This window comes from Pristiophorus japonicus, chromosome 7 (genome assembly GCF_044704955.1).
Source record: "Pristiophorus japonicus isolate sPriJap1 chromosome 7, sPriJap1.hap1, whole genome shotgun sequence".
NCBI lineage: Eukaryota > Metazoa > Chordata > Chondrichthyes > Pristiophoridae > Pristiophorus > Pristiophorus japonicus.
The window spans coordinates 181,254,286-181,277,774 of record NC_091983.1 but is presented as its reverse complement, the minus strand read 5'-3'; the positions used below and the strand labels follow the sequence as shown (position 1 = coordinate 181,277,774).

At 43.1% G+C, this 23,489-nt stretch overlaps 1 protein-coding gene across 4 annotated transcripts in view; it reads right to left on the bottom strand.

Annotated features, from left to right (window-relative positions):
* The window catches only part of LOC139267373 (glutamate receptor ionotropic, kainate 2), a 319,999-nt gene that overhangs the window by 251,450 nt on the left and 45,060 nt on the right, over nt 1–23,489 (bottom strand). For all 4 annotated transcript variants that reach the window (XM_070885607.1, XM_070885604.1, XM_070885603.1 and 1 more), the window contains exons 4-6: nt 11,544–11,725; nt 8,124–8,177; nt 6,835–7,008 (exon numbers count right to left, since the gene is read on the bottom strand). In XM_070885607.1, the coding sequence (XP_070741708.1) occupies nt 6,835–7,008; nt 8,124–8,177; nt 11,544–11,725 (410 nt within the window). The remainder of the gene's footprint in view (nt 1–6,834; nt 7,009–8,123; nt 8,178–11,543; nt 11,726–23,489) is intronic.

Sequence of the window (23,489 nt, the reverse complement as noted above, 5' to 3'; positions counted from 1 at the left end):
ATTGACCATCGAGAAGTCTGAAGCATAAATTCAGTGGGTAGGCACCCATTTCTTTGACCAAGCTTTATGTGGCTCGGTGTCAAATTTCTATTTGATAGTAAAACATGCCAAGGTGCTTCACAGAGACACTATGTTAAAAGCACTATACAAGTACAGTACAAGTTACTGATGGATGTACACCCGTGCATTATGGCCGGTTGCAAATCAGTAAAGTCCAGAAAACAATGTGCCTACTGAACTACACAGGCTTTAATTTTAATTTTACCGCAGCAGTTGTAAAATACAACCAAAGGAGCCGATTTCACAGTCCCAGTGGAGAACGACACTCACAGGGAATGTGTCGTGGGAGATTGTGGGTCCCAGCCATAATTTTCTTCCTATTAAAATGAATGGACATAAAATGACAGGTTGTGTGCCTGAAATTTATCTCAGTGTATTCACTTTTTGGAACAGATTAATGGGGTTCTTTGCCAATTCAGTACTCCGTAATGAAAATGATAATTTCACAAATTCAGGAGTGATCCAATTCTTCCATCAATGCAAACTTCTCAGCTTTCAGCTAAAAGTGTAACCACATGTGGATTGTGTACATTTTGAATTGCTAACCTCCAATGGTATTTAAAAATACTTTGTAAATTGCAACAGATGCATCCTATTTGATGCAGCATGCTTTTTTCCCTAATCCAAGGGTTAAGGTGGTTTTGCCAAAAGTTGTCTGGTGCTGACCTATCTTTTGGTCACCTGTCCTAATAGCTCTTTATCTTGCTTGGTGTCAAATTTTGTTTGATATCACTCCTGTGAAGTGACTTGGAACGTTTTGCTACGTTAAAGGCGCTATATAAATAGAAGTTGTCGTCGTTGCTAATTGAAAAGTATTTTGCTTAGGTTATGAATAAGAAAAATGCAGCCTCCAAACTAATGAGCACAGTTGAGGAATTGGACACTGCTGTCACAATACAGCGCAGCAAAGATTAAAGTACACAGGCTAAAACAGATGATAGTTGAGGCAATTAGCAGGGAAAAGTTATGCTGATGAAGCTGCAAGGCTTGTTAGGTCAGCTTAATTATGCATTCAAAGCTCTAACTTCAGGCAGATTAAGTAGTACATTGGGAAAAGGTGCAAATTTGGAGCATTTTCATGTTACTGTGACTAGCTGTCCAGATTAGCCGTTGTCACTCTAATTTTTACATGAACATAACCAGATAAAAATTCTGCTGCAAAATCGGAAAATTGCTGCAAACACTCAACAAGCCATTCACCATCTGTGGGGAGGACAGAAACATTAACCATTCAGGCTGCAGTGCACCCTCTGTCAGAACTGGAAGGCAGAGCAGATGAACAGCATTTAAAAAGCAGCTGCACGAAGGGAAAGTGAAGGAAGCAAACACAGGGGGATGAAATAGAAAGAAACGTTTCAGTTCATTCATCAACCTGAAACGTTAACTCGGTTTCTCTCTCCACAGACACTGCTGAGTATCCCAGCATTCTCTGTTTTTATTTCAGATTTCCAGCGTCCGCAGTATTTTGCTTTTGTGAGAGAAGAAACAGAATGGCTTACAAAGTGCTTAAATAGAAAACAGGAGGTGGTTAAATGGCTGAAGTGATATTGACATGAGACAACAGGAGGCCTAATGAGAGAAATCAAAGACATTTAAAAGGCACAGAAACCTGCGAATAGCTGAGGCAGATAGATGGGATGGGGCTGGGGGCAGATAGAATTGGAAGCAAGAAAATCTGTCAAACCCACACCGCAGCTCAATGTTACTTTGTCTCTTCTCCCCACAGATGTGAACCAACCTGCCTACTGCCTCCAGGATTTTCTGCTTCTGGTTCAGATTTCCAACATCCGTTGCTTTTTGTTTATAAGGTTTTTGCAACGCTGGGATTTTAACAAGATAATCCTCTCCGACTTTTACCAGCCAAACTGCTGGGCAATTGCAGTTTTAGGGTTAATTTATCTCAGCTCCTCAGTCACTTGACAGCATACACATAAAAAGTAGGCATATCACTTTCAGTATGTATCAAAGCAATTGAACAGACTAATACAATACCAGGATATATAGTCAGGACTGTAGAATACAGGATAGAGTTTACAAATTTGTACTCCCCCCATGGAGGTCAGCAGTCCCATAGGATTTTGTGACCTTTCATTAAAATTAGCATGAATGAGTGTAAAAGCCTATGGCGCCCTCTCGTTTCGATACCTGAATTCCCAATGTGCATACATAGAGCAAAAAGTTATCTGCAGAAGTAATGCTAAGACCAGAATTTTCTCAGAAAAGAATGGGTGAAAGTAGTAAAAATGTAAAACCCAACCCCCCCAACCCGCCTCTAAATCGACCCCTTTCAACCCGCTGCCAGGAGGTGGGTATTGGCAATTTAAATGTTATAATGAGACCTCAAACCTCTACTTTAACCTGCTCTGCAGGCGGCCAGGGATCCCGGGACTCGAGATTCCTAGTGGCTGCTACGAGGCGGCCTTAGCCTCGGGGAGTAATCCTTGTGGGCCGCGAGGAGCAAGAGTGCTTCCTTCCAGCCCGCCCCACCAGCAGCCTGGCCCTCCCCTGGGGTCGGAGATCGAACCCCCACCCAATCAGACCCCTATGCCCGGGGGACTGGACCCTTCTCACGGCATCAAACACATCACCCCCCTTCCTGTGGCTTCCTGGTCCATGTTCCCCACCCGACTGGAAGTCAGCCTATCAATCAGGAGGGGAACCCGCCCTTTATGTCACATGTGCTGTGGAGTTAAAACCTCACAGCGTGTCGGGAAACCCGAACTTTGGCATTTCCTGCCGCCTAACGCACCCACCTGCTCCATGCAAGTGGGAAACGGGAAAATGCAGCCCTGAGACTTTGCAATCCACTGGTCAGACTACACATCAAATATTGTGTTTAATTTTATGCATTGGAAAGGGCACAGAAAAGAACAATACGATTTATTACAAGTATAAAGAAAATGAATTGTGGGGAATGATTAAAGAAGCGTAACGTTTGCAGTGTAGAAAAGATGGGTAAGGTGGAGGTTCTCACTAAAGTATATAAAATGCTAAATTATGGCCCAGATTTTGCAGTATGAATAACGGTGAGGCTAACAGCGCTCACTTATTAAATAGTAAATCAGACAGCAACTTCTGCCATCCGTACATGAGCACTTCAACATAGAAATCAGGATTTACCCTGCTCCTCCACAAGCTTTGCTACATTGGTACCTCGACAAGAGACTTGACATTCAAACACAAGAAGGGCGTGAATTACAGTATTTACTCACTAGATACCCACTAAACACACCAGAAAAAGTTAGAGCTGGTGCATTCAAGTGTAAGAATATTTAACAGTGTGATAAGTCTTAATTACTACCAAACAACCCCTCTGGTACTGAAAATTTACTTTTACAATTGTGGAGTTTCATTCCTTCACATTTTAATTACTGTTGGAGATTTTTTTTCAATTTAATATTAAAATAAAACATTTTTAAACTTTTTCTTTCAGTCTCTTTTTATCTATCTTCCTTCATCCCATCTTTTTTTCCTGTCTTTATTTTGCTTTTGGTACATGATATTACATTGAATTAAATATTCAACTTACACTTTCTGGGTTAGACTTTGCCTGCGAGTTTGGAGACTAGTCTGCTGTCAAAATGACCATGATTGACAGCGGGGCAGAAATCCGCTCTGAACCCGCCGCCTTGTGAATTTCCCAAGTGCCAGCTCTGCCTGCGTATTGCAGACCCAGCACTAAGCAGTGTGTCAGCCAATTGGGATAGTTAAGAAGTAGCTTAAAGCTATTTAAACAAAAATTTTCCAGGTCCTAACCATTTTACAAGATTTTTACACAGTTCCTGTCCTTCGGGGATCATGTCAAGCAAGTGTGTTGGGTTCTCAACAACTCTGAATTGGTTTGACTAGTTGACAGCTGCAGAAGTGGTATAAAAACTACCATTTCACAGCTGTTCAATTTCCAATTTCCAATCTTTCCAATCTGGAGCCTTCAGGATTTTGAATACACTTTTTAGCTTTATGGAGGTTTGAAATATTTGGAGTGAACTTTCTATCCACTGTCACCTGCTTGGAGCGACCTATCTCACCACTGACAGATCGCTTCTCGCATTTCAACCTCACCTGCCCTCTCTATTGCATCAGTGCCCTTGAAAAAAATCTCACCTTGCTCCTCAGAATCCCACCACGATCAGACCCAACACCAACATTACCACACACACCATCATCACCAGGCACACCAGCAGCACCAACAACAATACCAACCTTCTCTGCAATCACCTGATGTTGCACAGGACGCAGAGCATCAGCACCCAACCACACTGCTGTCCAGGATGCCAGGGATTGCCTCACCATGGCCATATTTACTTCACTTAAAGCATGCCACATGATGTGCCAGGTTACGCCACCCCACACCAAGACCATAAAGCATCCCTACAATGCTCAAGCACTCCTTTCACACTCATCACTGTTGGGGGTTATCGTTATGTCTCACCATTCAGTGCAACTCACTAAAGCATTTCCAAAGGTGCATACAAATCCGTCCAAGAAAGCAAAGTGTTGAAAGTAAAGATTTCAATACTTGACAACACTTTAACGGAAACTTTACATCAACATTGGCGATAACACCCAAGTGCCTACCCTTATGTGCTGTTAGTTGGTATAATTGGACAAAGATGTGAGGGATGGCTCGTGAGATGGGGGGGGCCCAAATTCAGCTCCCCCAAAAGGCCACTTACTGCCAGAAAGCGGAGGCCAAGTGGCAGAGTCGAGCGGCCGTCAACTTCCGGTCCAATGGCCGGCGACAGCAAAATTCAGCTCGGGGGGTTTTCTCGCTGTCCCCACTTCCGCCCACTGCTGCCAATCGTCCAAAGTGCGTCATCAAAGGGCGCACTGCCAATCTCCCGCACCCCCCATGAAATTTAGTTGCAAAAATCATAAATGCACCGGACAGTGCCCCCGACAGCTTTTTCTTTCGGTGCACCTTCCTTTCACTCTGTGAACCACAGCAGCATGGCGACCCTCCAAAGGGGAGGGCGCACTGCTGCAGCTGTCATGTTTTTTTTTTGCCGGCCGACTTCCCGATCGGCCGGGCAATTATGCCCCCGGGTTCAGCCGGCCCGCCAACAGGCAGCCTGGCACCCTGCTTGAGTGCCAGGCCATTGGCCCAGCCGAAACCCTCTCTAGTGGCCCAGTGGACCGAATCTCAACAATCGCTGCTTCTCTCCCCTTTAAATTGACAGCGGTGGTGACTCTGTCTCGCTTTCACTTCTGCCCCTCTAGAGTACTTACTGCTGCACTTCCGCCCCCATTATGACCGACTTCCGGTCCACCTGAAAAAAAATTACAATGAGCTGAATTTCGCGAAAGAGGCCACCTCATCGGAAGCTGCAGTAAAAACAATAAAAAAATGGTAGTTGCGACCTGTTTCAGGCGGGGCTGAATTTCGGCCCCGGGGTGTGATAATGTAGGTAGAGACAGAGGAATGGGCGGAGGTGCAAAGTAAGTTGGCGTGAGTAAGGATGTGCAGGGATAGCGTAGGGAAGGTAGAGTGATGGGGATGTGATGAGTGGCACAGCAGGATGAAGTTGTGTGATTTTGCACTAAATTTTCGTGATGTACTGAGATCTTTGAAAGGTTTGCGCCATTGCAGCCTGGTCCTCCCGACGACATCCCTGCTTGTGCCCGACTGTACAATGTTCAACCAAGCTGCTTTGGTGTCCTGGGGAGGTCCCTTCCGCACATTGGAAGGGAAGAGAACCTCCCCGCGTGCTGTGAGTCATGGGAGAGCCTGGGTGCAGCCGTGCAGTGCTTGTCAGTGTTTGCAGCACCTCAATGTTGCAGAACACTGACAGCACAACTGTCAGAATGTTTGTGGGCATGGTCCCTTTAAGGCAATCAGCTGATGACAAGCCATCAGATGATGTCATCAGACCCGCTTCCTTTTAATTGGCCGGGAACCTCGCAGGATGGGCTTAATAAGTCCAATCTAGGGCAAGCTGACATGGAGCTAGGAGTGGGGTCGCAGCCCGCCTCTCTTGAAAAAATTGAGCCCTGTGTGTCTCAGTAAGGATTCTTCAATCTAATTGTTTGAAGAGACATGCTGCTGCTTTCCCTGTTCACACAGGTTCTAGATCCTCTCTAGAGGACACCGTGTGGAATGGCTTTCTAATTATGTAAGTTGCCACACAAAAGCCCACAAAAGGTCTGTGTGCAGCTGTATGTGTAATGAATGGCGAGCGCTGTTCATTCACCGCTGACCGCAAAATCTGGGCCAATATACTTCAAAGTATGGCAAGAGAATTAGATCAGAGTACATGGATATCAATCAGTGAAAAGTAATTTTAAAACTGATGCCAAAGAATATTGAAAATATGATAAATATTTTGAATAATCTACCAAGAAAAGGAATGGAGGTAACATCACTGAATATTCAAAATATAATTAGATACCTTTATCGCAAAGCTAATATATTAGAAAGAAGACCTTCAATAGCTGACTGACATTTTCTCAACCTTAACTTATGTTCTTATAAGAGATTAAATCCACAAATTACTTGTGAAGGATAAAGGAACATCGTATCGGCTTTCCCACTGCTATAACTTAGGACATCAATGAAGTCTGATTTAGCAATACAGTGAATCAGTGAAGCTTGCTTCACAATGTATAAATGCGCTTAAAAATATATTATTTTCTCCCTTTGTCCATTGACATTTATGACAGGACCAAGAATATAGCTTCATATTGCAGTTATGGCCTCATTTTTCCACTTGAATGAAACTCTGACATTTTGTAATGTGATTGCATGCAGCACCTTTTTAAAATCTTTCTTCATACCGTCATAAACCCATCCAGCAAGCCCGAGCCTGGTTTGGGGGGTGCTTGTAATCTTTCCATCGACCATTTTTCAATGATGGAGGCGACTTGGCTGTTCTCAATGTTGAGAATCTGGAACCCTGTCATGTTCACTCCACTGTAGCGGTAAGGCTCCAAGTCCAGGGCAAAGATATCCTGAAATAAATTTTCTGGTGTCAAGAAAAGTTGTTGTTTATTCTAAATTAAGTCTCTTCAAAAACGCTGGCCGACGGAATTTGCTGACCATTGCAGCTTCCCTGTCCGTACATGTCATTGTGTCTATAACGTAGGCTGGTGAGAGCTGTGATATCTTGTGTGTATGAATATAATCTGATGCAGTGTCGCATTGTCATAAACAACATATTCAGTGTTAAATATGGCACTGCTCCAGCATTCAGGTCGTAACATTTTTTACAATGTAAATGTCGTACTTGGGAAAAATCCTCAGTTGCACACTATGGATGAAGCTGTACTATCGCTAGACTGAGAAACCTCAATGAAAGGGCTAGTGCCTAATGCTGAATGCCGCCAAGGTTGAAAAGAGTAGGGTAGAAAATGAGGCAAATGGTTAGGTGATACCAAACCTGAGTTTTAACATAAGAACATAAGAAATAGGAGCAGGTGTAGGCAATACAGCCCTTCGAGCCTGCTCCACCATTTAATACGATCATAGCTGATCCGATCATGGACTCAGGTCCACTTCCCTGTCCCCTTCCCATAACCCCTTAATCCCTATCGGTTAAGAAACTGTCTATTTCTGTCTTAAATTTATTCAATGACCCAGCTTCCACAGCTCTCTGTGGCAGCGAATTCCACAGATTTACAATCCTCTGAGAGAAGAAATTCCTCCTTATCCATATCTCAGTTTTAAATGGGCGGCCCATTATTCTAAGATTATGCCCCCCAAGTTCTAGTCTCCCCTATCAGTGAAAATATCCTCTCTGCATCCACCTTGTCAAGCCCACTCATAATCTTAACAGCTTGTAGATGTTGGGAGGAAGGTAAAGCTGATGCAGGTAAGGAATTTCACAGTTTTGGGATACTGGGGCACTGGGAAATAATAAGTTGCATGTGAACAAGTCGAAGCTTTAACTCCACCCACAGCATAAGAGGCCAAAAGAGCACTATCCAGGCTTCACCGCAGACTGGCACTTATCCAATGCATACAATTGGTGAATTGAAGGAGAATAAGGTACAAACAAATCAACCGTTCATCAGTGAGCAACATCCTTACATAGCCTGTAAGGACAATACATTGTTCAATTGCTTACCAAAGTGGTGAAAATGTAATGATAATATTCAGTCATCATTCCCATCGACAAAGCCTGAGAAAGAAATGAAAGGGCAGGTCAAGCTGCAGCAGTTGTCTTACAAGTACATCATTATGAGAAATGTGCAGTACAATGCACCAATGATAACATTTTATGACTTGAAAAATATTTTAATTGGAGCAAACCTAGTTAAAATATCTCCAGGTTTGTCAATAAGGCGCTAAAAATAGTGAAACTGTGATTTGTATTCGATCACTAAGATAATTCATGTCATTAAGGAGCGAGTCTCACTATCAGGGCCCCTGGTGCAGATATAAATAATTAGGTTTAATGGGGTACAGTTTCTGTTCTGGGCACAATCGGAAAATTGTATCCAAAATGCGCTAGAAATTGTATTGGCTTAGTTAGGCTTCAAGTTTTCTCTTAAATTAATTTGCATAATCATAAACGTAAAATCTTCTATGAACCAGCACAATTGGGCAGCGTAAGAGATGTTTCCTTTTTATCTTTCCATTAAAAAGTATTCATTGATGTATTTAAGGGTGGCAACCTGGTGGACCTTAATTAATACAGCTGAAAATGGGTTTATCACCAAATTAAACATTTTTAATAAGGGTGCCCGGTCCTCCTTTACCCGATCGGAAGCATCGACATATCCTTTGGGTGTTTTCCTGTTGAAATGACACGATTGCTGAAGCATGCTAAAGGAATGACTGCATCTCTGTTGATACTGATTTACATCCCTCACACAGGTATCTGCGATTTGTGCTGCGTATGTCAATAAAGGACTGTTTTGTATGCACTATCCCGGGACCTAGAGCTGGAAAGCGAGATTAGGCTGGATAGCCTCTTGTTGGCCGGCACGGACACGATGGGCTGAAATGGCCTCTTTCCGTGCTCTAAATTTCTGTGATTTTATCCAGTGGAGCAGAATGAGATGGCCTGGTATGGGATGCCACGGGTGTGAAAGTCGTTTGCTCCTCACAATCGAAATAATGGAGCTAAACAGACAAAGCAGGAGAACTGGAAATGTGAAATAAAAATAGAAAATGCTGGAAATGAGCAGCACTTGAAAGGGAAAGATTGGTAAACATTTCAGATGTTCATCCATTTTGAAGAATGGTTAAATCCCACAATTTCAACTGTCTTCCTCTTTCAATCGCTGACAAATCTTTTATGCATTTCCAGCATTCTTATCTAGAAAAAGAAGTTTAAAGGGAAAATATTGATTTATTTTTTTCAATTATGCACCATTACCAACCCACTCCTCTGGAGCAACACGGTTTCAGAATATAGATTTCTGTAAGACCACTACATTTTGTCACAGATTGACAAAGACAACATTTCAACTCTTGCATTTAAGCTTAAAAATGCCTCCCAGTCATTTTCCCCAATGATGTTTCATATATTTAAAAACTCAATAGAAATATACAGCATTAAAGGATGTTAAAGTTAATCACAGCCCTGCAAATTTTCCCCTTCAAGTATTTATCCAATTCTCTTTTGAAAGTTATGTTGAATCTGCTTCATTCACCCTTTGAGGCATTATGCTGCTAATCATAACAACTCACTGCCTAAAAACAATTCTCCTCATCTCGCCTCTGGTTCTTTTGCCAATTACCTTAAATCTGTGTTGTCTGGTTACATTCTGCCACTGGAAACAGATGCTTCTTATTTACTCCATAAAACCTTTCATGATTGTGATCAACTCTATTCAATCTCCCCTTAACCCCCTCTGATGTACGAACAACCTCAGCTTCTCCAGTCTCTCCATGTAACTGGAGGCCTGCATAATTTCAAACAGTAATCCTTCCAAGCAGCCTTGTAGCACCTAGAAACAAAATGCTGGGCCTAAAGCAAGTCATGTGATTGAATCTTGCTCTGACATTCAAATTACCCCATTTTGTAAATTTTTTTTGTTTGCTCATGGTTGAGTTTCTCGATGAAACATTAATTCACGGGAGAGTTTGAGGTGAAGGAGGGAAGGGTGGCATGTAAAAAGGACTACCTTGTAAGAACAGGCAGCTATTGCCCAGCTAATAATACTGTTAACTTAAAACTACATCATTGACGTATTATTAAACCTACAGTAAGTGTTCCCAATGGCAAAACAAATACGAAAATGCAATAGTTATGCTAATTTCATGGGAGCTTAAAACAAAATTAAATATTTATCAAAACCTAAAGGGGTTCAACACAACAGTAGTTTAGATGTAATGAAAGCTGTGATTCGCTGCACATAACAAATGTCAGGAAATTCCTCAGAGCTGTTCCTGCTTTGTGTGTGTGTGTGTTTGTTTGTTTGTCTATGTGTGTGTGTGTATGTGTGTGTGTCCATGTGTGTGTGTCTGTGTGTGTATGTCCGTGTGTGTGCGTGTGTGTATCTGTGTGTACATGTGTGTGTCTGTGTGTGTGTGTGTGCGTATCTATGTGTGTAAGTGTGTGTGTCTCTGTGTGTATCTATGTGTGTAAGTGTGTGTCTCTATGTGTGTGTGTGTCTATGTGTGTGTGTGTGTGTGTGTGTGTGGCAACACATGTCATGTGCTGATACATGTACACATTTTTTAAACTTTTTTTCTAAACAAAGATGATTAGCAATAATACATGATAAATAAAACTTTTTTACTCAACGAGTGGTTAGGATTTGGAATGCAGTGCCTGATAGGGTATTGGATACAGATCCAATAGTAGCCTTCAAAAGGGAATTGGATAAATACTAAAAAATTACAGACTCGATGGACTGAATGGCCTCCTTCTGTGGTGTACTATTCCATGATTATATGATTCTAAAGAACGGCAACCAGAAAAGGCCAAAAACAGGAAGATGGGAGCTAAACAGGAGGTTATGTAAATTTGCCCCTGAAGATTTGTATGGCGCACCATTGTCTATATAGATGGGTACTCCAACTTCGCAAAATTCAGGGCTCATGACCTCCATCAAAAAGGTAGGTTTTGTTTATTGCAAACTTTCTTAATTTGTCAGATTTTAGATTGGAAAAATTATAGCCAAGTTTGCCCGAGTGAAATCTGTGGTGAAAGTTAAACTTCACCGTGCGATATGACATTTGTTGTAAGCAGCAAGTTCCCAAGATTTTGCTAGTGGGAAAACAATGGGCAAGTATGTGCATATTTTGTAAACAACCTGCAATTTAAGGGCTCTTACAATTTCACTCATTTGTGATGCAATACTTTAAAAAAAAAATATTGCTCATAATCCAATTTATCAGTTCCTGAAGAGAATACCTGCGCCACGACAAATCCTGAACAGTTAACGTAAGAAGAGAAAAGAACATGTATATTGGTTTTCTTAAAGACTTTTACATTGAGTTTTGAATATCATATAAGGTGGCGAAATAAGGACTGCTGGCATCACTACATTTTATTAGAATACACAATTTTGCTGTCTTTGGAAATAGTCACCTGCTTCAAGATACCAGCTGCCATCTCGTGACCACAGTCAAATATTACGTGGAATTCCTTGTTCCTTTTCATTTCCTTCAGCAAAGGCTTGGAATCCTTTGTATCTGATGGAAGCTGCCGAATTTTCAAGCGGATACTGTACCGAGATGGAGCTTTAATGAGCTCTTGTAACCGAATCAGGCCTTGAGAAGATGAAAAAGAAAATGCAAATACAACATAAGATGTGTGATCATGTGGGGGAAATTTATCCTGTCACACAGTAAGAAAAATAATTGACATTTACTCACTTCGCTGCACGTTACACAAAAATACAATGATGCTGCATCTGTTAGCAGCAGATGAATCTTCTTTTAAGGATAACTGATGTATCACTCTGTGCCCATGTGTGACCTGTATGCCAATGCAGCAATTAAACCTTCCATATCTGCCAGTGCACATATTCATATCCTGCACATGTCAAAGGTCACCTACTGAACTGCATCACCTTCCACTGACTGACATGATCACTGAAATACGTTTATTTTTTTAATGACTACTACCATGGCAATGAATGATGCATATAAGATGCACTTAATTCATCCGAAGAAGTGTGCACATCATAAATTTACAATTCCGCTCGTGGCTCTCACTTTCATAATATGGCTTTTTAATGTTGTATTTTTTGGTGAATTTTAGCGCTCTTCAAGGCATGGATTATCAGTGCTAGAAAATGGAACACTGCTACTTTTCACATTCAGTGTCAGAATCAGGCACTTCCATGTCAGATATATTACAGACAGTACAGTGAAGCTCCCAAGAAGCACTTTAACCCAAACTCAGAGATGCAGCTCTCAGCCGCATCATTATGATTTTGTTTTTGTTTACATCAACCACCCTAATGGCCTACCTGTTCGAGATTGAGCACTTGGCTATTAATTTGTGCCAAACTGTGTGCAGTTTTATGTTGTGGATTCACATGCACTAGAAGTTGGACTGAGGTTGTTGATCAGAGAGTCTAGGATTGATTCAAACCTAGGTCCCAGAGGTGAAAGTATAGAGTTCGGACCCACTGCACCACTCAATCCTCTATTTAATGTTTGTGCACTCTGCCTGCAGCATAGTGTATTAGTTATTGATCCTCAGTCACACAATGTCCTGGCCCTCCACCTTGCATTCTCGATAAAAATAAATATTTTAAAACTGTGGTGCAAAGTATCAATGCTGTTCTTTACATAGCACACCACTGAATTGGGTTAAGTATTAGCATTACTTAGTAAAAGGTTAATAATAGAAAGAACAATCTACTTAAATTCTGAAATGTCTGCATACAGTTATCAGATATGCTGCACTGTTACTCTGCCTGTGTATGCCAGTAGCCTTAAGACTGTAATTATAAAGACAAAATATTTTAATTGAAGCACTTAATAAACCACAATCAATGGGCGAAATGTACATGTGTTTCTCTGTTAGCTTACAGAGAAAATGTGGTTATAGTCTCAGGTTTTCTCCTGTAAAGACTGATCACTGATTGCCTGAGGGAATTCCTGTAAGAAGGGATAAAATATTTTACTTGATGACTGTCTCAGGGTATATCAGTCAACTCAGTTACAATACCTTTCATTGTATCGCTTGACGCAGTGTTAAGAAAATATATTTTAATTGGGGGGGAGGGTGAGTAGGGACTTTGGAAACCCTTCCATACATCTGCAAAGTTGCTTTAGCAAAGTGGCATTCTATACTTCATGTCGCTAATGGCTTTGGTTAGCCATCCCCTAGTGTCCCAGTCTGGTTATTCACTGGGTAGCTGAACTATGCAAACTAGGAAGGTCCCAGGCTTGATTCCAGTTTGAGCTCAGTAAGCTAATATCAGCAAAACATTGCAATGGGCCTTACCATCCATAGGCTAGGGGCAGGAAACAAATCATCCAGGGCACCACCCGCTTCCGATCGCCATCCAGCAATCCCTGCTGGAAGTATGTGGTCATCGAGTGAGGAAAGGATCAAGCATGGTGGCGAAGCCCCTTGCAGTCAAATAGCCATTTATACTAACAACTTGCAATTAAATAGTGCCTTTAACATCGTAAAATGTCCCAAGGCGCTTCACAGGAGCGTTATCAAACAAAATTTAACACTAAGCCACATAAGTAGGTTGGAAGATCGGAGGACGGCCAGGAGGGCATTGGCTTAGTCAAGTCCAGAGGTAACAAAGGCATGGAAGTTACAGAGATGAAAATAGATGGTATTGGTGGTGGAGTGGATATGTGGTCAGAAGCTCATATCGGTGTCAAATACAACACCATGATTGTGAACAGTCTGGTGAATGAGCTGTACGAATACCAGTATGAGCTGTGAGTGGCATTGACTGTTGAAGACTGACAGTATGAAGTGGGGGGTAAAGAGTTGCAGCTTGAATTAAGGTGGGGGGGGGAGGGGCAGGGGGGAGTGGGGGAGAAGGAACAGATTGCGAGCCTGAACCAGGGAGTAGGAATAGCGCTTCCATAAACTGATGGGGAAGAAGAGTATCTCCTTGTCACTGCGACAACCTTATAAACAATTTAATACTTAAATATAGCTTCAATTTCCCTGTGAGAAACAAATTAAATTCCCTCTATTTGTGCCACAATCTTTTGCTATACAGGTGATGAGATGTCGGATATGCCTGCAAATTAAATTATGCTGCACTGCAGGTTGAAAATAATGAAGAAAAATAACCTTTCCTCTTGTTTTTATCTCCTCAAACAAAGGATTGAGGGCTGAAAATTCAGTACCGCCCACTTTGAGGTACCTTTAGTGCCGGGCGATTTCTACCGCCTCAAAGTGCGATATTCAGTTGTATCGCCCCCAAGAGGAGTGTGGAGCGCTAAGATAAACATTCCACACTCCTCTGAGGGTGCTAACGGAGCGAAAGCGCGGGAGGCCTACACAATTTATTGGCGCTAGGAAGCCGGCATCCTAGCGCCAGAAGCTGAAAGAAAAATCCCTGTGAAAATGTAAATCAACTTCACCAACACTTCTCCACGACTACAACAAATAAACAGAAGTTGACAAACTGAAATGTCATCAATTAATTGCACTCCGGACGATATCGCCTGGGATCGACGCCATACCGACTGCTTTCCCCTGCCGGAGTGAACACCAGGCACTATCGCAGGTGATGCGTGACTATGGACGTGTTGCACACTCGATGACGTGACCGAGTGGGCGGCACTAGCGAGCACAGCACAAACTATCAGCGCTGCCGCTACACCTACACTGAAGTTCGAGGCAGGAGCTGGCAGCACGGCGCTCGGGCGGAAGGTGTTTAGCGGCCCCTTGATGCCCCTCTTTGGCGCTAATGATGTCGCTAAACAACCAAATTTCTAACCCTGAGTCTATTGTCCCAAAAATCAGATGAATGACTTTTAAAGAAATTGCTCTTATCTTCCACCCATCTGTAAAAGATCGCCAGCAATGGGGAAAGAATTTCATTTCATTGTATAATTCAAAAATTCAGGTTCTAGCATTTCCCATATGTCCAGCGGGCAGTTCCAGGTCACAAAAAATATTACTTTCTGGCAATTCAGAGTGTACACTAGAAGCTCCCTCACTACCACTGGGAGCTGTACTGTCTCAGTTGCTGGAGATAGACACATAAGTCCCAGTCACTATCTTGTTACCCACTCTCCATCAGATAGATAAAACCCATCTAAGCCTTTTAAAGTCCTTTCACCAGCACTAAAGGGGTCATAATTCTCAATTCAAAATGCTGTCAGTTATTTTAAGTAGAGAGGTGGGGAAACGCCTTGTCAAAATGTCAACTTCAGTCTGACTAAATAATCCTGTCAGCTTCCAAAATGCATACCGATTCTTTAATTTGTACATTTAAGAATTCATTAGGACATCACAAATGTCTCAAGTGTTCTCGGTCCTTTCTGTCCTTCTGAGTTGTTGCAGCTATCACCACATACCACATTGCAAGACAGATAAAATACACTTTAATTAAATAAGGATATATAAGAAATATGTCACTACTTGATCTGTGGAGGAAAGCTGAGCTGCACACTTCAATTCCTATTCAGGGACCATGGAGGTAAACTTTAAATTAGGGACCTTGTCACTTGCATTTCCAGTGTGGAATTTTTGAGTGATTGTTACACTTATTCCACGAGCAATTTGTCGCAATAATGCAACACCCATATGAAAAGAATTGAACTGACTCATGAGTTAGTGCATGTTTAATGCTCAATCATTTTCTCCACAGGTAACACACAGCACATTGGGCTGGATTTTCGGTTCTGGTCATTTCGGGGCGGTAATGGCGGCAGGGCAGTAAAGTTTGCGCCGGGAAATGGTTTGTGCTCTCAGCCACAAAATTCATCAACTGGGCCCTGAGTGTGGAGCGGAGCACTAAGGGAGGCATTGTGCACCTCTTTTAGGGCACTAGGCCGGCCGACCAATTGAAAATCCGAGCTAAAGAGCCGGCCTCGAAGCGCCCTATGAGAGGTTTGCTTGAAGAAAACAAAATTGGCACAAAACACACAAAAAACATTCCCAATATCTTGACCACCCCACAATTACGGCTAAAGGGATCAAGGGGTATGTAGAGAAAGCAGGAATGGGGTACTAAAGTTGAATGATCAGCCATGATCATATTGAATGGTGGTGCAGGCTCGAAGGGCTGAATGGCCTGCTCCTGCACCTATTTTCTATGTTTCTATGTTTCTATTAAGTTAAATCGCAAAAATAAAAATAAAAAACAATCACACTTACCTCATTCATTACTTACTTCACTCACCGCTGCCAAGACAGCTCTGACCGCCTGGCTTTCCAGGCGGTCCCACTAGGGCCCGCTACAAGGCACAAGAGGCTGAGCGTCAATTTAAAATCGAAGTGCAGTCGAAACCGGTGGCGTTCCACACCAGTTCGACGCTCCCGGGCGGTGCTGCTCAGCGCCCCCCGCAAAACCGGCAATGAATTTCCCGGCAGGGCGCTGCAAGCTGTCCGCCCGCCCAGAAACCATTCCCACCGCCAGTGCTGCCTCTCCGGGGCACTAAGAGGGGTGGCAGAAGACAAAAAAATCCAGCCCCTTGTGTTGTGTTTGTACATAAATTGCATTTTCAAATCGGAAGTGAATATTAATTTAAAAGTTGCAATTTAACAGATGTGCTTCTCGATATTAAGAAGGATCTTAGGATGTTAAGATGCGGGAAAACATTGACCATCTTTGAGATGTTCCACAGAAGCACAGAATCCTTCGGTCTCCCAGGCACAAGGATGCTTTTCCTACACCTAACCTTTGCCTCTTTGCCCTCACTAAGGGACTCCATTTTTACATTCTGAATTTATTAACCACAATATTTCCTTCAATATCTACATATCTACAATGTATAATATCAGCATACAACACAGGACTGATAGTGAACATAAAAAGAAACATGCTGGAAATAAATGGAGTTGAGATACAGATCAGCCATGATATAATTCCATGGCAGAACCAATTCGAGGGGCTGAATGGCCTACTCCTGTTCCTTAGTCCTTTGCAGTAAATTTGCAGTAGAAACAGCATATGCAGGAGTTACACAGCGAGTTAATCAGCCTCTGAAAGAGAAAGCTGGAGATAACGTAGCCGAAATTCATCCCCGCCCGAAACGGGTCGCACCTTTCATTTTTGAAGTGATTTCTCCACTGCTTCAGATGAGGTTGCCTCTTTCATGAAATTCAGCTCTTTAGCATTTCTTGTGAAGCGGACTAGAAGTGGGGTGCTAGGTACTCTAGATGGGTGGAAGTGAAGGCGGGATGGAGTCTCCATCGCTGTCAGTCAGCAGCGGAGCGGTGATGACATTATTAGATCTGAGTGTCACAACCTCTCTCTTCACTTAAAGGGGAGAGAAGCAGCGATTCTTTAGGTTCGGTCCACTGGACCACCAGGGAGAGTTTCGACCGGGCCCAAGAGGGGGTGCCAGGCTGCCTGTTGGCGGCCCAGCCGACCTGGAAGTCTGCCGGCACAAAAAAATAAAATGCGGGCCGTGGCAGTGGGCCCTCGCCTTTAATAGTCGCTGCACAGCCAAGTCCCACACACAGAAGAAAGGTGCACTGACAGAAAAAGCTGTAGGGGGCATCGCTCGGCGATCGAGGATTTTTACAGCTGAATTTGGCTGGAGATGCGGGAGATTGGCAGTGTACGCTTTGATCATGCACTTAAGACCAGTCAGCAGCAGCAGGGCAGAAGTGGGGACCACCAGAAAAATCCTGGAGCTGAATTTCGCTGGCGACGGTCATTGGACCGGAAGTCGATGGCCACTCAACACTCCGTTGGCTTGGTTGCCGCTTTCTGGCGGTAAGTGGCCTTTTTGGGAAGCTAAATTTCGGCCCCGACATATCATGTCACCATTTATCGGAATCCATCCAATGAAAGGTCGCATCCAAGACATTAAGGCTACATGTCTCTCAGTTGTTGATTGACCTGCTGTGTTTTTCTAATACTTCATGCTTTATTACACCTGTAATACCAATTCCACAAAATGAAATTTCAAATTCTCTGTTTCTAGGCAAGAGATTTTTCAATCACCTTTTTTAAAAATAGAACTATTGTGCCTTGCATTTTTCATTAACGTTACTCTGGTATATAAATTATTCAATGCTGTAGGTAAAACCTGTGTCAGACAAATTGTTCTTTTTATCAGTTCAAACACAAGCACATAATATAATGTCTGTTTGTTTCCCCTTATTTAATTAGTAGAAATTTATTGTAAAAAAAAATATGTAGCAATTCCTTAATTTATTAAACATGATTACAACAAGAGCAGCAAAGTCATGCATTGGAATAGTTTCAAAAATTACAGACAAATCTCAGTAGAACAATGTTATTGCAAAATTCTAGTTATAGCAACACACTCTTTCTAAGATATATATATGATCCAGACATTTATTTATTAACTGGAAGTAATTCCGACAACAATATCTAACCATGGATCACCAATGGCCTTGAAAGTGACCAAATAAACTATCAAATTATTTTCTTCCTTTCTTCTCTCCTTTCCTTCCTTTGTTTCCTTCTTTCTTTCTATGCAAACGTATGGGTTGAAAATGATCAACTTAGATGCAGCAAACCTTTGGGTAGCACACAAACTACACACTCTTTGGGTGCAGTCAATGGATTATTTCTCACAATGCCATGGTTCTCCATCTCTAATTGTGTCTCCCAAAACAAGCGCTCTACTCGGAACTCCTTCACGGCAAACGAGCCAAAGGTGAGCAGAGGAAACATTACAAGGACACCCTCAAAGCCTCCCTGATAAAGTGCAACATCCCCACTAACACTTGGGAATCCCTGGCCAAAGACCGCCCTAAGTGGAGGAAGTGCATCCGGGAGGGCGCTGAGCACTTCGAGTCTCATCGCCGAGAGCATGCAGAAAACAAGCGCAGGAAGCGGAAAGAGGGTACGGCAAACCAGTCCCACCCACCCCTTCCCTCAATGACTATCTGTCCCACCTGTGACAGAGACTGTGGCTCTCATATTGGACTGTTGAGCCACCTAAGGACTCACTTTTAGAGTGGAAGCAAGTCTTCCTCGATTCCAAGGGACTGCCTATGATGATCATGATGATGACTGGTGCTGATTGAAACTCAATGAATATCAGCAGAACTGTTTAAAGTTCAATGAGAGAACTCCGATCCAAAGAACCACTTTTGTTGGTTCTCATGAGTTTATAATAATGAGTTCTTAATCAACTCCTTTGGGAGACTGGTATGAAGCTAGACTTTACTGGGAAGACATAAGCTCAATGCTTTTCATGTGGAAGGGCCTTTGTAGTTCTATGAAAATGTGAACGTTTACTGCCTGGAACAAATGGAGCAAGCTAGTCTATTAGTGAAATCCCTGTGGACCATTCTGGCTCTATCATTGTCTCAGTCTGCCGAATCCTTCTTTCTGTCTGAATGTATTCCATTCTCAGCAGTAAACTTGATACTCAATGCAGATCATAGATCTTCTAATATATACTTGGCAAAAAGTGTATTACACTTATATTGTTATTCGGGAAGCAGATCATACTGGAAAATGAAAATATGTGTGAAACATAATTATGACAACTTAATCTAGTTCTTTAATTCACGTCTAACACCACACTTAAAGATGAATGCTCATATGTAGAAAACTATGTAATATAAATCTACCAGCGCAGTGGCAAAATAAATCAGGAGGCACCAAATTGGGGAGAATAATAAATATTGCCCTACCTGACCATCACTGCCTTTAAATAGCGCTCCCCAAGCAGCCAGGTGAGTTGATAATGCCTCCTGCAGATGCCGTTGTTGCTGATGCTGCAGGGGGTGGAAGCGAATATCACATCTGGGGCGCTAACAGGGCGCTGCACACCAGATGATGGCACGATTCACGGAGCGCAAGAGAGCGAGGCAGTAAGTGTCAGCGCCAGCGTAAAATCGGCAGGAAAGTTTGCGGACCTCGGTGAATTCACGGCACCCGGTCGGTAACCCCTTCCCGTCCCATTACCACCCCTTGCAGGCGCTAACGGGAAGCGCAAACCAGGCCAATTTCTCCCCAATATGTCAACTTGTGAAAAACAAAATGTTATCTAACTTCTTATCTACGTTTCTTTAATACAGGAGGGAAAGATTTCTTCCGGCCTTTCGTGATATCGTAAACACAGCGGGAAGTTTATCTCAGTCTGCAATTTCTTTTAAAATCGTAATTGTTAAAAAGGATACATTTACAACTTCACTGGAAGAGACAATCAGAAGAAATATTTCCATTATATGAATGATGTTCAGCTTTCTGCACAATTAGTTAGATAAGTTATTGGTAGAACAAGAATACATGGACAGGGGATGGAGCGGCCATGAGGGGCCAAACAGCCTTTGCTCACTCAGACTTGATGTTCTAAAATTCTTAAATCTCCAAGAAACCAGTTTTCAAATATGGTTTGAAAAAAAAAGCCAATACCAACCAAACCTCTTTCTTGGGCAAATCCCATCACACAAGAGTGAATTAAAATCTAATTGTCCACAGCATGTCTTCCAACAGCTATAAAATGAACAGTAAAACATAATGATATGATAAACATAAAGCTGTTTTGCAGAAATATTTTTTTTCAGTTTCAGATACTTTTCCAGTGAACATTAACAACACCAAAACCACAAGAACATTTAATTATTTGCAGTGGAAAGCTTTTATGTAAACATCACTCATCCAAACAGACTGGCGAGTCAAACCAGCTGGACCTCTGTGTACAATTATTTTGTCAGGCTGCATAATAATTTCCCTGTTGAATTCGCATTGTTTAACGCCGTGCAACAGTGAAGTTAATACACAAGCAGTTATCAGAATTATTAACTGATGCAAAGTCTTTGGATAAGTCATGTCTCAGTGTACGTACATATATTTAGAAATGAAACCTCCCACCAGGCAGAAGTGGATCAACAGCACCCCGAGAATAGCCTACAGCCTCATTCCGGCAACAGTGCAGCTGTCCCTATCTTCCTTAGGACCTATCATTTGGTGGCTGGAGTGCCCACTTGAGTTGTGGGCTTCAGAGGATCCCGATTGATATATTGGGCTAGATTTTACACTTTTGTGCAGATTGCCCAAAATGGGCGTTATTTTCGGCGTGGGCGGTAAAAATGGGCTTTCAGATCACCAGCTTGTCGCCTATTCTCAAAGCCTCAAGCCTCCATTTTTGAAATTAGGCGTTACCGCGAGCGATATGAAATGGGCGGTAGCGTTAAATCTCTGACCTTCTGCCGTCCTTAGCAACGGCATGGCACCGCTCGTTTCCCATGATTCAGGAGGTCAGGGGTCATCATTACTTGCGCAGAAGAGGAGACAGAGAGAGAGGGAGGAGAGAGGGACTGAAAGCATGTGTGGGTGTGATGTGTGCTTGTTTGGCTGTTGTGGGAGACACTAGGGAGATTCATCAGCAGAAAAAAGCCTACTAAGCGCCAAGAACATAGTTTGCACCGAGTTTTTGTCCAACAAATAATATATAACATGGAAGAGATGGAGGAGGCCCTGCAGCTGTTAGCTCCCAGTGGTCCCGGAGCGCCGCACTGTACCCCAAGGTGCCACACCCCCATTGCCAATGACACATGAGAGCCAGCAGCAACATCTTGCTTCTGGCTCGGAGCACGTTCCCACCTTGGAACTGTCATTCTCCCCCCGCAATGAAGCAGCGCCTGAGGAACTCCTCGGCCAGGCAGCTTGGAGTCAGGAGGGGAAGGGGAAGGGGAAGAGGTGGGGATGAGAAGCGGTGGGGAGAAAGAGTTGTTTTTTCGAGATATACTTATGAGTTCAGACAAATGGTCGGTTTAAATGTTTTTTATTTAACATAATCTTGTTGCGCATTGGCTCAGATAGCTGCACCGTTACACACTGGTGATTCCTTAACATCAAAGGATATAATTACACTTAACTTCAATCAACTTAAACTTTAACTGTTGCCAAGGTGATGCACACTATTGATGTATGAGTTGCACACCCAGCAGTGTGTCAGCCTTGTAAATACCACCAACGTTCTTTCAGGCAAAGCGCTCATTTATGAGCTCCTGACATTAGAGTCTTGCAGCTATGATGCCACCACAGGCCCTTCCCTGTGGTCTACAGGGGGGCAGGGGCATTGCTTCAGCATCAGCCTGATTGTGTGGCCCGAGGTCAGCATCCACCTCCTCGTCCTCCTCTTCCTCTCTCTCCTGAGGTAGACTGTCACAGCCTTCTGGCAATTCTTGTCCCCGCCTGATAGTCAAGTTGTGCAGCATGAAGCACACCACCATGAATTGAGCTACCTGCTCAGGGTGGTATTGGAGCTCGCCTCCTGAGTGGTCCAGGCATCTAAAGCGCTGCTTAAGCACTCCAATGGTTTTCTGCACGATATTGCGAGTGGCTCTGTGGTTCTCGTTGTATTGCCACTCGGCTTCGATGTGGGTGTCATGCAGGGGGCTCATCAGCCAGGTGGCGAGGCCATATCCTTTGTCACCAAGCATTGACCTTGTGGTTGATTATTAAACAAGTCAGATACCATGCTCTCATGCAGGATGTGAGCATCATGGATGCTGCCTGGAAATTTAGCATTCACTGCCATAATAATTTGCTGGTGGTTGACAACGAGTTGCACATTCAGGGAGTGGAATCCCTTGCAGTTCCTGAAAACCTCTGCATCCTGAAAAGGTGCCTGCATCGTGATGTGCGTACAGTCTATTGCTCCCTACACCTTGGGGAAGTTAGCAATTCGGTAGAATCCTAAAGCCCTCTCCGTCTGAGCCTCCCTGGTCATAGGAAAGCTGATAAAATCCATCCTGCGTGTGTACAGGGCTTCAGTGACCTGTCTAATGCAGCAATGTGTGGCATGCTGAGACATACTGCAAATGTCACCAGCTGAGGCTTGAAAAGAACCCGATGCGTAGCACAACAGTGCTGCGGTGACTTTGACCTCGACGGACAGTGCGGTCCTGATGGTGCTGGCAGGCTGCAGATCTCCCCTGATGAGCTGGCATACCTCAGTGATAACCTCTTTGTGGAAGCGCAGTCTCCAAAGGCAGGTGGTGTTGGACAAGTTGAGGTAAGACTGCTTCTCCCTGTACTTGCGGGGGGTGTAACGTCTGGTCCTCCTCATCAGTCTGTCACATCTTACATTGGGCACATGATAAACCTTCTGTAAGTGGTCAGCATGTAAGTGGTCATCAAGAGAGGGTGAGAAAGAACAGGCCCCATTCCAATTGCTATCTGTTTTCTACCAATTGTTCACAAAGAATTAATGTTCCCACTAAGCCACCTAGTAAATTCTAATCATCCACAGTATGATAAGATGTTTGTTCAGATGTTCACACCACGTCCAAAGACCTCCAGAGTACATCCGAACTCCCCCAAGGTTGAAGCAGAGCGGCCTTTTAAATGATGTGACATGTGATTTAGAACATGGCATCCATACCGCTGTGAGCGGTTCCAGTTAGTTCCACTTTTTCCCAGCGTTTTTTTTC